The sequence below is a fragment of the Bombina bombina genome, chromosome 4 (genome assembly GCF_027579735.1).
Source record: "Bombina bombina isolate aBomBom1 chromosome 4, aBomBom1.pri, whole genome shotgun sequence".
NCBI lineage: Eukaryota > Metazoa > Chordata > Amphibia > Anura > Bombinatoridae > Bombina > Bombina bombina.
This window is the reverse complement of record NC_069502.1, coordinates 472,493,289-472,508,684: the sequence shown is the minus strand read 5'-3', so window position 1 is coordinate 472,508,684 and position 15,396 is coordinate 472,493,289. Positions and strand designations below refer to the sequence as shown.

Sequence of the window (15,396 nt, the reverse complement as noted above, 5' to 3'; positions counted from 1 at the left end):
CATCGTACAGACTTACAAGGGAGCATGCATCTGTCATGTGCAGGCTGAGACACTTTATTTCCCTCCTCATTTTAAGGAAATAAAACTTAAGAGATTATGAAATTCATTGAGATTACACTAAAATCCCTTAAAATGACAGCAAAGCAATGTTGAACTCTTCACTGATGATGCTGACTGGTCGTTGGTTTTTGTTTCACCATGCGGATGAAAAATAAAAAGAGTAGCTGAATAATAACTGCTCACAGAGCACTTACTCTTGAGAGCTGATTTTAGTTTTAAGTAAAGAAAAGCCCAGGTATACACAGCTTAAAATGTTTTCTTTTTCACAAATGTATCAAAGATAAACGAGAATGTATGCTGAGTGACATATTCCTTTAACTGTGTTAGATTTATCCATAATGTGCAGATATGAACATAACTGACATTTAAATAGTATCTTACAATATCATAATCATAAAAACAATTGCATGTAATCTGCAACCAGTCTATTCACTTACCTTTGAAATACCTTAAATAACTTTTTCATAAAATAATCAAAAAGTGATGAGGTGAAAGAGTGCAGTGTTAGGTAAGTGGCAACATGAGGAGAAAGAGTGCAGTGTTAGGTAAGTGGCAACATGTGCATAGAAGTGTGCTGCTAACATCATCCATGTTATAAAATCAGTGAGGTAGAGGAGTATGTGGGATTTAATGCAGAAAACACAGGTGATTTGTAGAGTTTATTAGCACAAAGCAAGGGAAACAACTTTAGAAGATTCCAATTTGATACCACAAATTATTACTTGCAGTAGGAAAAAAATCTAATTTGAAATTATTCATACATACATACAAATCTGATATCTATTATTGGTTTATATGGCAATAAAACATGTAGTAATCTTAGCTATGGGCTATTTTGCTTCTATTAAAATCCATGGGTGCCGTGTGCTATTTCTCACTGGTTTATATTATATTACTAGCAGATAAGAATAAATTAAACCTTTGAATTAAATCCACCTTGAGAAAATACACATTGGTTGGCAGAGGAACAGATAAAGTTTTGCAATAGCTAATTTGTAATTAGTTTGATGTTTTTTTTTTCTCACTTACACTGAGATAACACTAGCAACAGTAAACTAAGACATTTCCTCATTTTCTTCTAGGAGGTATTACAGAACACTAGAGGCTATCAAATCATGACAGATACCATCAGGTAAAAATATCCATACTGTCCTTGAAAATAACAAACAATAATGCCTTAGCAAATTTAAATATGACATTTTTAAATGAATAGTGGACATAATTAATTGAGTAATTAACTTTGGTTTGTAAGGATGAGGCAATCTGCTAAACTTGAAAATATTTGTTTGTCTGCTTGAAACTAATTTACTTTTCATCAAGTTTGTTCACCTTGAGTGACTTTTGGCAATTCCTTTTCAGGCATTAATACAATTTAATAATCTTATATAAGCAATTAAGTTCCAAATCATTATAACTAGTGTGTGTGGGAAGTTTTAGGGGCTGGAAATACAAGACTTTTAGTCACCACAACTGCTGATTTTTTTAAACATGTTTAGATTACTTTTCACTGCAACTAAAACAGCAACTTTAAACTAAATAAAAAGGAGAACATTATAGTGCTAAGCAAATACATTTATAACCTCATAGAAATTTAATGTAACAGCACAACAGCTTACCCACAAAAATAATCTAATTTACCTTCAAATACATTATTTTTTTATTTTATTTTTTTACTTTTTAGATTTTCCCAGTTTAGCGGCTGGTTTAGCCTTTTCAGGTGCAGTAGACTTGCTGGGTGCTGAAGTAGCTGCTGGTGCAGGGGGTGCAGGTTTAGTGAATTGGGTAGGTTTTACTTCAGGTAATTCTTCACCATACTTGTAAACACTTACAGTTATATCCACTGTTTCACCACCATATTTGTTTCTAACATTAATGCCGTATTTTCCAGAGTCTTCAGAAGACACATCTTTGATTGTAAGGCTGGCATATTTTCCTTGTTCCAGTGTTTTACTAAAATGTTCAGTGAATTCTAAATCTCTGTCATTCTTCAACCAGGTCACTTCAGGATCAGGATTTCCAAATACTGTGCAAGTAAGATTCAGTGTCTAAAGAAATGAGAGTAAAAAACATTACAGTATTGGCAATTACAGATTAAGAATTAAGACACCAAGATCCTTCTTTTGCATTAAAAGGACATCTTACACCCCCAAAACATATTTTCTCACGGTTGATTGACAGACCCAATCATGTGAGAGAAGGGGGCGGTATTACACATGCAAGTGATTGTGTAAGGATTCATCTGTGCAGCGGACACTGTACGTGACTGAAGCCGGACAGGCAGGTCCCCAAGTCAGGAAAGGAAAAATACAAGAATGTCATGTAAAAGGACAAATTCTAATGCTGATATTAAGGAATGAAGAAACTGTATTAAAAGATGGGTTGTGTTTTAATTAGGTAAAACATAATCAATATAGAAATTTAGATATAAACTTCCTTCAAATAAGCAAACTAATTTTCAGTTCTTGAGTATAAATTCTATATTATTGCTAACATGTAAATTTGTTTTTCAGCACAGGTTATCTGTAATTTTATGTTGCAAAATTTAAAAAATGTAAAAAGTTTGCAAAAGTACAAGAAGATATGATTACAAATAGAATAAGATATTTATATTGAGGAGAATTGTACAAAACACATTTTCCTTAGAAGTATATGAAATACATTCTCTATAAATTCACCTGCAGTCCAAGTAATGGGATTTAAATGGCAGTTGAGACCTTCTAAATACCTCATTAATGATATGGAATACTATTTCTAAATTCCTATGGCACCTCTGATAACTAGAGTACATTTAAAATGCTCTAGGCTATGTATTGAACATCTGATTGGTTCACCTTAAGATACATCGTGCACTCAGGTAGGTGTTCTACTGCAACTGCCTACATATTGAGTAGAAAAGGAAGTCTAGACTAGCAGCACCATTCAAGCCAATAACATTAAATAGTTATGAATCCTTTTTCCCAGACACTCAATGCTTTTGAAAAGTGATATCCGGGTGTATGATTATTATTATTTTTTTGTCATGTTAAACAAACTCCTTAAGCTAAAGTGTCCCTAGGACACTGCCTGCTCTTTCTTATATGGGGTCTTGGCTTGGCTAGATATTAAGGGCTGATGATTTAACCTCGCATTTTCAAATGTGTTTTTTCTTGCGGACCCTCACAGGGTCTGCCCTGCTGGAATTATCTTATAAAAGGGACAGTTCCTGCAAGTGTTTCCTGTTAAAAGAATGGATGGAGCTTGATGGAACGGGACAAAGTTAGCAGTGAGCAGGGGGGTGCACTTTAAAAATGACATCCCATAATGCTACTTTCTATGTATAGCATCTTAAAATTGCCTATTTTTTCATATGCATGTGTTTCTCTATTAGGGTTATAAATACGATTTTTGGTGAACTATTTTATTACAATTTTTGATGCACCATAACAACACATTTTTCTTCTGCTTATTTTTGTGTAAATGGTTCAATTATTCATTTTGTATGATGTTTAAAATATGAATTTTATTGTGCACTTTTCATAAGAAAATGCAGAATATGCCAATTAGCGAGACACCCTGTTTACAGGGTAAAAAGTGGTTTTAGAGCCTTCCACCAAGGAAATAGGACTGGCGAGCATTCTTTAATAATCTCGCCAGCCCAGAGAGCTTTGGATCATCAGGCCTCAAGTCTTTGTAATTAGGATGATCATGTTAATGTATTGGTAAATGTATGATTTGCAACAGTAATATTATGAATCAATGTTAAGAATAATCAATGGACATGCATTACTTGTCTTATAATACAATCTCCTATATTTAATAATCTTAATTTGAGTTACTAATAATTTATTTATTTGTGCAAGTACTTTTAATTGACTTTCATTAGCACTAGCTTCATATAAGACAGCAAACATTTATGTAGCTAACAAAAATACTTTTTTGCTACTTTTTATCCTATTTTACAATAAAAATCTATTGGTTTCATCACTGCATCATCTTTATTCAAACAGTGTGACCTATAGAGAATTTTTCTTAGAAACCGTATAATAAGACATTGTGTTTGTAAAGCTCTATGTATTATTAATGCTTACAGGAATTCCCTCAAGACAATATATTGTACAAAACAATTTAAAAGTGAGAGAAGTTAGTGACCTGTGCTACTTCAGATAAAACAAGGTACCTTCTCTTGTTTTATTCTCCTAACAACCTTTATTTCCAAGAAAATGCTGAACATTACTGTTATGCCAATACTGTGAGAACTGATACAATAGTACAATACATCCCTAATGTTTACAATGGGCATATACTGAAACCAATTTAATTTATCAACAATTCACAATTTGATAATGAGAGAAAACTTAATAAGCCAAATTTAAATGGAGTCCAAAAATTTTCCTTCATGATTCAGATAAAGAATACAATGTTAAACAACATTCCAAATTACTTCTATTTTATAATTTGCTTCATACTTTAAATATTCTTTGTTGAAGAAATAGCAATGCACATGGTGGAGCCAATCACGGGAGGCATCTAGGTGCAGCTGAGGCAAATTAGATAATAGAAGTAAATTGGAAAGTTGTTTAAAATTGCTTGCTCTTTCTAAATCAGGAAATAAAAAATGCACTGTTAAAGAAAACTAATAAATAATGATTCAGCAGTATTCATTTGTTTACTTTAAATTAGATTTTAAGGGTTAAATACTTACCTTTAGCATGCTGGAGAGCCAAACTAAGCCTGACCCTACTTCACATTACCCCAAGCTGCTGGTGAACTGCTTGTGCAATGCAGCCCCCTGTACATTCGGCCACTAGCAGGGGGTGTCAATGAACATGATTGTATTAGATCTGGCGGAATGATGTCCGCAGCCTCAGAGGCAGCAGCGGAGTTAAGGTGCAGTGGTCTTAAGACCGCTGCTTCTTAACTCCAGTTTCCGGCGATCCTAAAGGCTCGTGTGGAAACAGGAACATTGGGGCTGATACGGGGCTTGTTAAATCGGCCCCATATAACTAACTGAAAAATTCTCTCAGGGTTAAATAAATGTGCATCCTTGATCCTACTTGACATGTATATCTTTGTAGTTTTTCAGATTTTGACTGTACACGTATCATTTGTAAAGAGAATATTTAATCTCACACAAAAAAAGAGGGTTTCTGGGCAGAATATTACACCTTATAAAGATACACAGTTTCTTATTTCTAACTAGAAGAGGGGAAGTTAAAGGGATATAAAACAGTCTGTTTCGTTGTTGCAATGAAAATCACTAAGCAGTGGGTTATTCTTAATAGAAATCATTGTAATATGTATTATTCATCATTTTAATAGTATTGTATCTTTAATTTCTTTATTTTTCTCTTTCATTTGTGCGGTTTCAACTACTTCCTGTCACAACCCTACAAGGAGGCTGGGGTCTCTACAGCAAGGCTTATCTAGCTTGATATATTACATTCTCTAATGTAATCTGAACTGGCTTAGTGTTTAGTGAATTGGTGAGAAACAGTAAGTCTGTTTTGCCCATGCTCAGAAAAGGCAGAATGCAACTTAATTACAAAATATGCCTGATCTCTCATCTCTCTGAGGGCTACACTAAGCAATTCTAAGTGCTCATTTTGCAAGAAATTAGACAGCTGTTTTTTTAACACAATCTGTTTTGTTTTATGTTTAACATATTTGTTTTTCTAAAGGAGCACGGTTTCATATTCCTTTAATATTTTAAGTGGTTTACTAGTTTCCTATTTATAGGATAATCTCAGTACAAATATTCAAGGATACACAAACTGCCAACGTCTTAGAAATACTATTGTGCAAAGATTTGTTTGAGTCACCTAACTGTATAAATATATACCTACTTGTTTTTTTTATGTAAAAACAAAAATCAGCATATAGCATAACTCCACTTTGATCAGAGGAGTGTAAAGAGAATTTTATGGGAGTGCAAAAAGGATTGGGTTTGGGAAGCCATTGGGCAGCTTAGGATGTGCATAGGTAGTTCAAAGGCAGGTGCTTGGATGTCTGACTTTGAGGGAACACTTAGCTACAACAGTGTCTGGAAAACTATGCTAAATTGACTTTTAGAATTGGGGACACGCATCAAAGTTAATAAGACTTAGCGGTCGATTTATTAAGCAGCGGATGCAGCATCAATGCCCCATTATTTCTGGTCCACCTGAAATGGAAGTTAAGAAGCAGTGATCGTAAGACGGCTGCTCCTTAACTTCTCCGCCACCTTTTAGGTGGTGGACTGAAATAATCCCGATCCGGATGATAGACGGCCCCTGCTAGCGGCTGATTGTCCACAAGTGAGAAGGGGGAGGCATTGCACAAGCATTTCACCAGAAATGCTTGTGCAATGTTAAATGCCGACAGCTTATGCTGTCAACATTTTACAAGGTTGAGCTCTACTCCTTAGAGTCAGAGGTCTCAATTTAAGAATATTTTTCAAGAAGGAGGATATTTAAGAGCTCAAATTTCTACAACAAAAAAAACTTTGTATTTCTACAAAAACTCCTATCAGTTTAGCTTACCTTGCCTTCCATTATAGTTACCACATCAGGCAAGCCACCAATGACTTTACCACGATCTATGGAAACAAATACATATGTTTACAAACATTTTAAACAGTCTTCAAATGGTTAATCCCTTTTGTCTAGATAAAAACTATTGCTACATTTGCTAAAGAATATGAAACTGAAAAATATTTTTAGTTAGAAGTAAAACTTTAAAATATAATAATTTATGATGACGCTTAGTGCACATATTTAATCTAGTAGTTTGAAGATTTTAAAGAGATTTTGTTCACATTTTATTTCATTATATATATATATATATATATAAATATATATATATAATATAGTATATAGTATGGAAATACTAACATAAACAAATCATTTTGGCCTATATTACAAGTGGAGCTCAAAAATATTAGTGCAGATCGTGCAATAACACCACTCAAGATAAATATATAGAACTTTAATATTTGCATTTATATTACAAGTTCAAATTGATACGTTAGTGCTTGAGTGAAAGCCAAGGGTGCCAGAACATCTGGATATCAGATAATAGATTTCAAAGGGGATGCACTGAAAACTCCTGTAGGCTAAAGCTCGGGTGCTAAGTCGAAGGTACGCTAAGGCTTGAAGGCCTTTTTATGGCCTAGATTTAGAGTTCGGCGGTAAAAGGGCTGTTAACGCTCCGCGGGCTTTTTTCTGGCCGCACCATAAATTTAACTCTGGTATTGAGAGTTAAAACAAATGCTGCGTTAGGCTCCAAAAAAGGAGCGTAGAGCATTTTTACCGCAAATGCAACTCTCGATACCAGAGTTGCTTACGGACGCGGCCGGCATCAAAAACATGCTCGTGCACGATTCTCCCATAGGAAACAATGGGACTGTTTGAGCTGAAAAAAAACCTAACACCTGCAAAAAAGCAGCGTTCAGCTCCTAACGCAGCCCCATTGTTTCCTATGGGGAAACACTTCCTACGTCTGCACCTAACACTCTAACATGTACCCCGAGTCTAAACACCCCTAACCTTACACTTATTAACCCCTAATCTGCCGCCCCCGCTATCGCTGACCCCTGCATTACACTTTTAACCCCTAATCTTCCGCTCCGTAAACCGCCGCAACCTACGTTATCCCTATGTACCCCTAATCTGCTGCCCTAACATCGCCGACCCCTATGTTATATTTATTAACCCCTAATCTGCCCCCCACAACGTCGCCGACACCTGCCTACACTTATTAACCCCTAATCTGCCGAGCGGACCTGAGCGCTACAATAATAAAGTTATTAACCCCTAATCCGCCTCACTAACCCTATCATAAATAGTATTAACCCCTAATCTGCCCTCCCTAACATCGCCGACACCTACCTTCAATTATTAACCCCTAATCTTCCGATCGGAGCTCACCGCTATTCTAATAAATGTATTAACCCCTAAAGCTAAGTCTAACCCTAACACTAACACCCCCCTAACTTAAATATAATTTACATATAACGAAATAAATTAACTCTTATTAAATAAATTAATCCTATTTAAAGCTAAATACTTACCTGTAAAATAAACCCTAATATAGCTACAATATAAATTATAATTATATTATAGCTATTTTAGGATTAATATTTATTTTACAGGCAACTTGGTATTTATTTTAACTAGGTACAATAGCTATTAAATAGTTAAGAACTATTTAATAGCTACCTAGTTAAAATAATTACAAAATTACCTTTAAAATAAATCCTAACCTAAGATATAATTAAACCTAACACTACCCTATCAATAAAATAATTAAATAAACTACCTACAATTACCTACAATTAACCTAACACTACACTATCAATAAATTAAATAAACACAATTGCTACAAATAAATACAATTAAATAAACTAGCTAAAGTACAAAAAATAAAAAAGAACTAAGTTACAGAAAATAAAAAAATATTTACAAACATAAGAAATATATTACAACAATTTTAAACTAATTACACCTACTCTAAGCCCCCTAATAAAATAACAAAGCCCCCCAAAATAAAAAATTCCCTACCCTATTCTAAATTAGAAAAGTTACAAGCTCTTTTACCTTACCAGCCCTGAACAGGGCCCTTTGCGGGGCATGCCCCAAGAAGTTCAGCTCTTTTGCCTGTAAAAGAAAACATACAATACCCCCCCCCAACATTACAACCCACCACCCACATACCCCTAATCTAACCCAAACCCCCCTTAAATAAACCTAACACTAAGCCCCTGAAGATCTTCCTACCTTGTCTTCACCATACCAGGTTCACCGATCCGTCCTGGCTCCGATATCTTCATCCAACCCAAGCGGGGGCTAGACATCCACTGAAGAAGTCCAGAAGAGGGTCCAAAGTCTTCCTCCTATCCGGCAAGAAGAGGACATCCGGACCGGCAAACATCTTCTCCAAGCGGCATCTTCGATCTTCTTCCATCCGGTGCGGAGCGGGTCCATCTTGAAGCAGGCGACGCGGATCCATCCTCTTCTTCCGATGTCTCCCGACGAATGACGGTTCCTTTAAGGGACGTCATCCAAGATGGCGTCCCTCGAATTCCGATTGGCTGATAGGATTCTATCAGCCAATCGGAATTAAGGTAGGAATTTTCTGATTGGCTGATGGAATCAGCCAATCAGAATCAAGTTCAATCCGATTGGCTGATCCAATCAGCCAATCAGATTGAGCTCGCATTCTATTGGCTGTTCCGATCAGCCAATAGAATGCGAGCTCAATCTGATTGGCTGATTGGATCAGCCAATCGGATTGAACTTGATTCTGATTGGCTGATTCCATCAGCCAATCAGAAAATTCCTACCTTAATTCCGATTGGCTGATAGAATCCTATCAGCCAATCGGAATTCGAGGGACGCCATCTTGGATGACGTCCCTTAAAGGAACCGTCATTCGTCGGGAGACATCGGAAGAAGAGGATGGATCCGCGTCGCCTGCTTCAAGACGGACCCGCTCCGCACCGGATGGAAGAAGATCGAAGATGCCGCTTGGAGAAGATGTTTGCCGGTCCGGATGTCCTCTTCTTGCCGGATAGGAGGAAGACTTTGGACCCTCTTCTGGACTTCTTCAGTGGATGTCTAGCCCCCGCTTGGGTTGGATGAAGATATCGGAGCCAGGACGGATCGGTGAACCTGGTATGGTGAAGACAAGGTAGGAAGATCTTCAGGGGCTTAGTGTTAGGTTTATTTAAGGGGGGTTTGGGTTAGATTAGGGGTATGTGGGTGGTGGGTTGTAATGTTGGGGGGGGGGTATTGTATGTTTTCTTTTACAGGCAAAAGAGCTGAACTTCTTGGGGCATGCCCCGCAAAGGGCCCTGTTCAGGGCTGGTAAGGTAAAAGAGCTTGTAACTTTTCTAATTTAGAATAGGGTAGGGAATTTTTTATTTTGGGGGGCTTTGTTATTTTATTAGGGGGCTTAGAATAGGTGTAATTAGTTTAAAATTGTTGTAATATATTTCTTATGTTTGTAAATATTTTTTTATTTTCTGTAACTTAGTTCTTTTTTATTTTTTGTACTTTAGCTAGTTTATTTAATTGTATTTATTTGTAGCAATTGTGTTTATTTAATTTATTGATAGTGTAGTGTTAGGTTAATTGTAGGTAATTGTAGGTAGTTTATTTAATTATTTTATTGATAGGGTAGTGTTAGGTTTAATTATATCTTAGGTTAGGATTTATTTTACAGGTAATTTTGTAATTATTTTAACTAGGTAACTATTAAATAGTTCTTAACTATTTAATAGCTATTGTACCTAGTTAAAATAAATACCAAGTTGCCTGTAAAATAAATATTAATCCTAAAATAGCTAAAATATAATTATAATTTATATTGTAGCTATATTAGGGTTTATTTTACAGGTAAGTATTTAGCTTTAAATAGGATTAATTTATTTAATAAGAGTTAATTTATTTCGTTATATGTAAATTATATTTAAGTTAGGGGGGTGTTAGTGTTAGGGTTAGACTTAGCTTTAGGGGTTAATACATTTATTAGAATAGCGGTGAGCTCCGATCGGAAGATTAGGGGTTAATAATTGAAGGTAGGTGTCGGCGATGTTAGGGAGGGCAGATTAGGGGTTAATACTATTTATGATAGGGTTAGTGAGGCGGGTTAGGGGTTAATAACTTTATTATAGTAGCGGTGCGGTCCGCTCGGCAGATTAGGGGTTAATAAGTGTAGGCAGGTGTCGGCGACGTTGAGGGGGGCAGATTAGGGGTTAATAAATATAATATAGGGGTCGGCGGTGTTAGGGGTAGCAGATTAGGGGTACATAGGGAGAACGTAGGTGGCGGCGCTTTGCGGTCGGAAGATTAGGGGTTAATTATTGTAAGTAGCTGGCGGCGATGTTGTGGGGGGCAGATTAGGGGTTAATAAATGTAATATAGGGGTCGGCGGGGTTAGGGGCAGCAGATTAGGGGTACATAAGTATAACGTAGGTGACGGTCGGCAGATTAGGGGTTAAAATTTTTAATCGAGTGGCGGCAATGTGGGGGGAGCTCGGTTTAGGGGTACATAGGTAGTTTATGGGTGTTAGTGTACTTTAGGGTACAGTAGTTAAGAGCTTTATAAACCGGCGTTAGCCAGAAAGCTCTTAACTCCTGCTATTTTCAGGCGGCTGGAATCTTGTCGTTAGAGCTCTAACGCTCACTGCAGAAACGACTCTAAATACCGGCGTTAGGAAGATCCCATTGAAAAGATAGGCTACGCAAATGGCGTAGGGGGATCTGCGGTATGGAAAAGTCGCGGCTGAAAAGTGAGCGTTAGACCCTTTAATCACTGACTTCAAATACCAGCGGGCGCCCAAAACCAGCGTTAGGAGCCTCTAACGCTGGTTTTGACGGCTACCGCCGAACTCTAAATCTAGGCCTATAAATGGTATAAAAGTTGGATTTTAAAATTTAAAATATTAAGAACCATATCAGTGTTTTGTTCAAAAAGCATGAAAGAAAAAAAAAGTATTTGAATGTTTAGCAATATTTGGGATAGCCCTATTCAGCCCCATGTAAAATACATTTTCCAGACTATGATTTTGTATTGTAATTTATTTTTACAATACTTCACACATATGTACACACATACATACACATATAAATGTAGATTTACACATATTTCTATACACATACAAATACAAACACCTACATATACATCTTTGAACTCTTTCAAGTCCAGCACCTTATTATATACCATATCCCTTTAAATAACTTTTAAAACATTATCCCCCCCCCAAAAAAAAAAATGTTTATGTGTTTTGTTATTCATATATTATACCCTTAAAGGGACATTGTGCACTAGATTTTTATTTGCATAAATCTTTTGTAAATGTTTATAGCCCATCTGGAAGTGTTTTTGTAACAATGTATAGATTTTCTTATTTTTTAATAACATTGTGCTGATTTTTAGACTCCTAGCCAAGCCCCAAAGTATCAGACCTTGGTCTACAGATTCCTGCTACTCCTGTTTGTGAATCTGTCTTCTCATGTGCAGGGAAAGGGGGGGGGTATGATTTTCCTGATTTTCTAGCCCCTTTCAGTGGGTGTCTCAGCCTAACCTCAACAACATTGCTAAACTGGAACCTTTTAAGTACGTTTTTAAAATGTTTTATACTGTATTTTCTGATCAGTATCTAACACTTTACTTCAGATCTCCAAGAGTGTTACATTTTCCAGCACTATAATATATCATGCTCCAGCACAATACATAATTCACCACTTGTAATATGGATGATGATAGCACACTCTGCACTATGTATTATTGGACTTGCTAAAAAGAAAAATGTCAGATGCATTACAATTCTCTGGTAAATCATTTTTTCTATTCACTTGGAACTCCCAGATTTTGTGCTATTCTTAGCACAGGGTCACAACATGTATACAATTTTAAACCTCAACATAGAAAAAATACATTGTTTTGAATCCTGTAAGTCTCATAACAAAGGTACATGAGGAAATGTTGTGCATTCCATTTGCCTCCCTAATAGAAAAGGTGTTATAACATGTCAAATTGTGTATATACTGCATTGTGTAAAAGAATTACTTTCCTTGTGAAAGGTTTTGGAATCTCACATTTTAGTTAATGTAACTCTACTATGTATTCATGGACAGTGCTTTAAAATTACAGTAAATGTGCTGAGAATTCAATATAAAAGGTTTAGTTATAGATAGTAAAATAGCTGTACAATATACTTTCATTATTTATATTGACCCCATTTCATGTAATCTAGCTCTGAAATTGGTGGCTTTCCTAATTCACAGAACTGAGGAAGTGCACTGCAGTCTTATTAGGGCTAACTCTGCTATATATATATTTCCCTGATTGGCTTTGACAAGAAAGAACTGCTGATATTTAATTATATACCAAGGCAACAGAAATTACATCTGTGTTGAGGTTGGTTTATATATTTTTTTTCTTTTAAAACAATGATGGCTTTTAGAAGACCACTGTAATTTCTGAGTAGGATGTTGTATTGCCTAAGCTTTTAAGACCTTAGTGTTAGTTTTTCAGAAAGACCTCGGCAGTTTTGAGAGATTACTCATTGCATTATCCATCTCTTTGATAAGTTGGTCCGCTAAAAGCTTTCACAATATTCTAAAAACAACATTCTCTATGCCTCCAATACAACAATAATCTCTTTCCCTGACTATTTACTCAATAGTAAAGCTACATTATGAATAGGGAATGATCTCCAACATAAACAGCACATCAATAGCTGGTGTTCATTAACGATGTATAAAGAGCAGACAAGAGGGCTCTTATCTGCTATGAAGTTTTGTTTCTTTTTAATTATATGCTGATTTATGTTACTTACTTTTCTCTGCAAAGGCTGCAGCTCTGTAAAAGATGAATAAGAAAAAGAAAATTAATAACAACAATATATAAAAGTTTTGTATACAAAATATGAAATATTCAACTTACTTAAGCCTCTGGAATTCAGTAAAGGCTTCATCAAAAGCTGAAAAAAATAAAATGTGTCAGCTGGGTTCCATGACAATATACATTCACATATTGTTTAAAAAAAAGTTATAGACTTGTCTGTTTTATAACTATAAAATAATACTGTATATTCACAAAGTCAAGTAAAATGTCAGTTTTAAAATTGAATTACCTTGTCCTGATAAGTCAACTACACGTTTATAAGATGTTTTAGCATCAAATATCTCAAAGGTGTATTTTCCTTTGTCTTTTTCAGTAGGTTCACAAATCTGCAACCAAGCGTATTCATCTGTGCCTCCGATTCTCATCTTTTCACTTGAAGAAATCTTTGATTCTCTATTTTGGTCAAGAAAATAAAATATATTTACAATTTAAAAAATGTCAAATATTTTACTTCATCTTAGTTAATAGAGCAAAAACATGATTAAAAAAAGACAGAACTGCTATTTATTGAACAAGATGGACGTGGAAATACAACATAATAAGTTTTAAAACTTTGTTTGCATTAATTGTTAAAAAAAGAGTAATAAATCTAACCTCTGTAGGGTTTAAAACTTAATATAATGCTTTGAACATATAATGTATACAAAATATGTAAATTTATTAGGTATTCTTTTGTATCAGATAAGAAATCTAATGAAAAATAGTTGTGTTTCCATATTGCTGGCACATACCAGGTTTTACTTTATGCAGTGATTGTACAATAACCATAGATGGTACTTGACATGTTTTTAAAAGTTGCTCTCACTCACTAGCTGGGCCCATGTATTAAAAAAGTATGTTTGCATATTCTCTGGCTGACTTCAATGTATGACTCCTTAATACTCCTTGACCTGCTTTCAGTTCACATCTTTGTTTGTTCCTAGATTGTATAACTACTTTATCTTTGCTAGCTGCCCAAATCCTTGTACATTACTCTGCATGATTACCAAATTGTGCTTCATGTACACTTATACACTGCTACAAATTGTACTTACAGAACACTGCTGCAATTAACCTCTTGTTGACTGTATATGACTCTGCCTATTTACTAGATAGGGGATTGCCTCTTGTCGGAATCTCTGTGTGATTTGATACTAGATTGTTATCTTGGAAAACTGTAACATTTGCTTCCTGAATACCAGGACTTTACCTGTTTTATATTCTGGACTGTGTCACAGTGTATTACTCTGCATGACATTTTGTTTCTTGATCCCTTATACTGGGCTGAGTATTTCTAATTATTCTGCTTATTCATCTGCTTCCTCATAATTTGACCAGCTAGTATTTGGTCTATAGCTGGTGTGCTTCCATTGCTTGCTGTATCTACTGCTGTGGGGTATAGATCAACTTTTATTTGGATCTTGCTTCCTTTATTGTTTAACCACATCCTAACATAGTTATATTATAACAACCAGAGGGGATAATCTGTAGCATAATGATAATCTGACAGTATAAAAATTCCATTAACTTTAGTTGATGAAAAAAAGTATGTTTGTTCTGTTGTAAAGAGTAATGATATATCCGACCTCTGACCTCAGCCCAAATGATTGCTTCAAGGCTGACTCAATAATAAAGATTAGATTATGTCTGTTTGGTCCTAATATGAAGAGATCATAACCTCTTATAGACTTACCCTTTATGAAAACTGTGGCAGGCAATTTTTTTTATTTCTTCTTTGTGGCATTATTGGCTTTTATCCAGAGTTCTTAAATGTATGATACCATAATTTGTAACGAAACCATACATTTTTATCCTTAGATGTAGGTAATTTTTAAAAATACCATTAGCAATTAAAATACAAGTATACGTGGAATCTATTTTCTGTCACATTGCACAGATGATTATAATGGTAGCATTATTAAATACATAATCACTCACCACCATTTTTAATAAACACTGAAAATGCTGATACTGGTTACTTTTAGCCAA

At 35.3% G+C, this 15,396-nt stretch overlaps 1 protein-coding gene across 3 annotated transcripts in view; it reads right to left on the bottom strand.

Annotated features, from left to right (window-relative positions):
- Positions 1 to 706: 706 nt before the first annotated feature.
- Positions 707 to 15,396, bottom strand: part of MYOM2 (myomesin 2) — a 302,384-nt gene continuing 287,694 nt past the window's right edge. For all 3 annotated transcript variants that reach the window (XM_053710368.1, XM_053710369.1, XM_053710370.1), the window contains 5 exons: positions 13,658 to 13,821; positions 13,468 to 13,504; positions 13,361 to 13,383; positions 6,558 to 6,613; positions 707 to 2,105 (listed from right to left, as the gene is read on the bottom strand). In XM_053710368.1, coding sequence (XP_053566343.1) covers positions 1,731 to 2,105; positions 6,558 to 6,613; positions 13,361 to 13,383; positions 13,468 to 13,504; positions 13,658 to 13,821 — 655 coding nt within the window. In that variant the 3' untranslated portion in view covers positions 707 to 1,730. The remainder of the gene's footprint in view (positions 2,106 to 6,557; positions 6,614 to 13,360; positions 13,384 to 13,467; positions 13,505 to 13,657; positions 13,822 to 15,396) is intronic.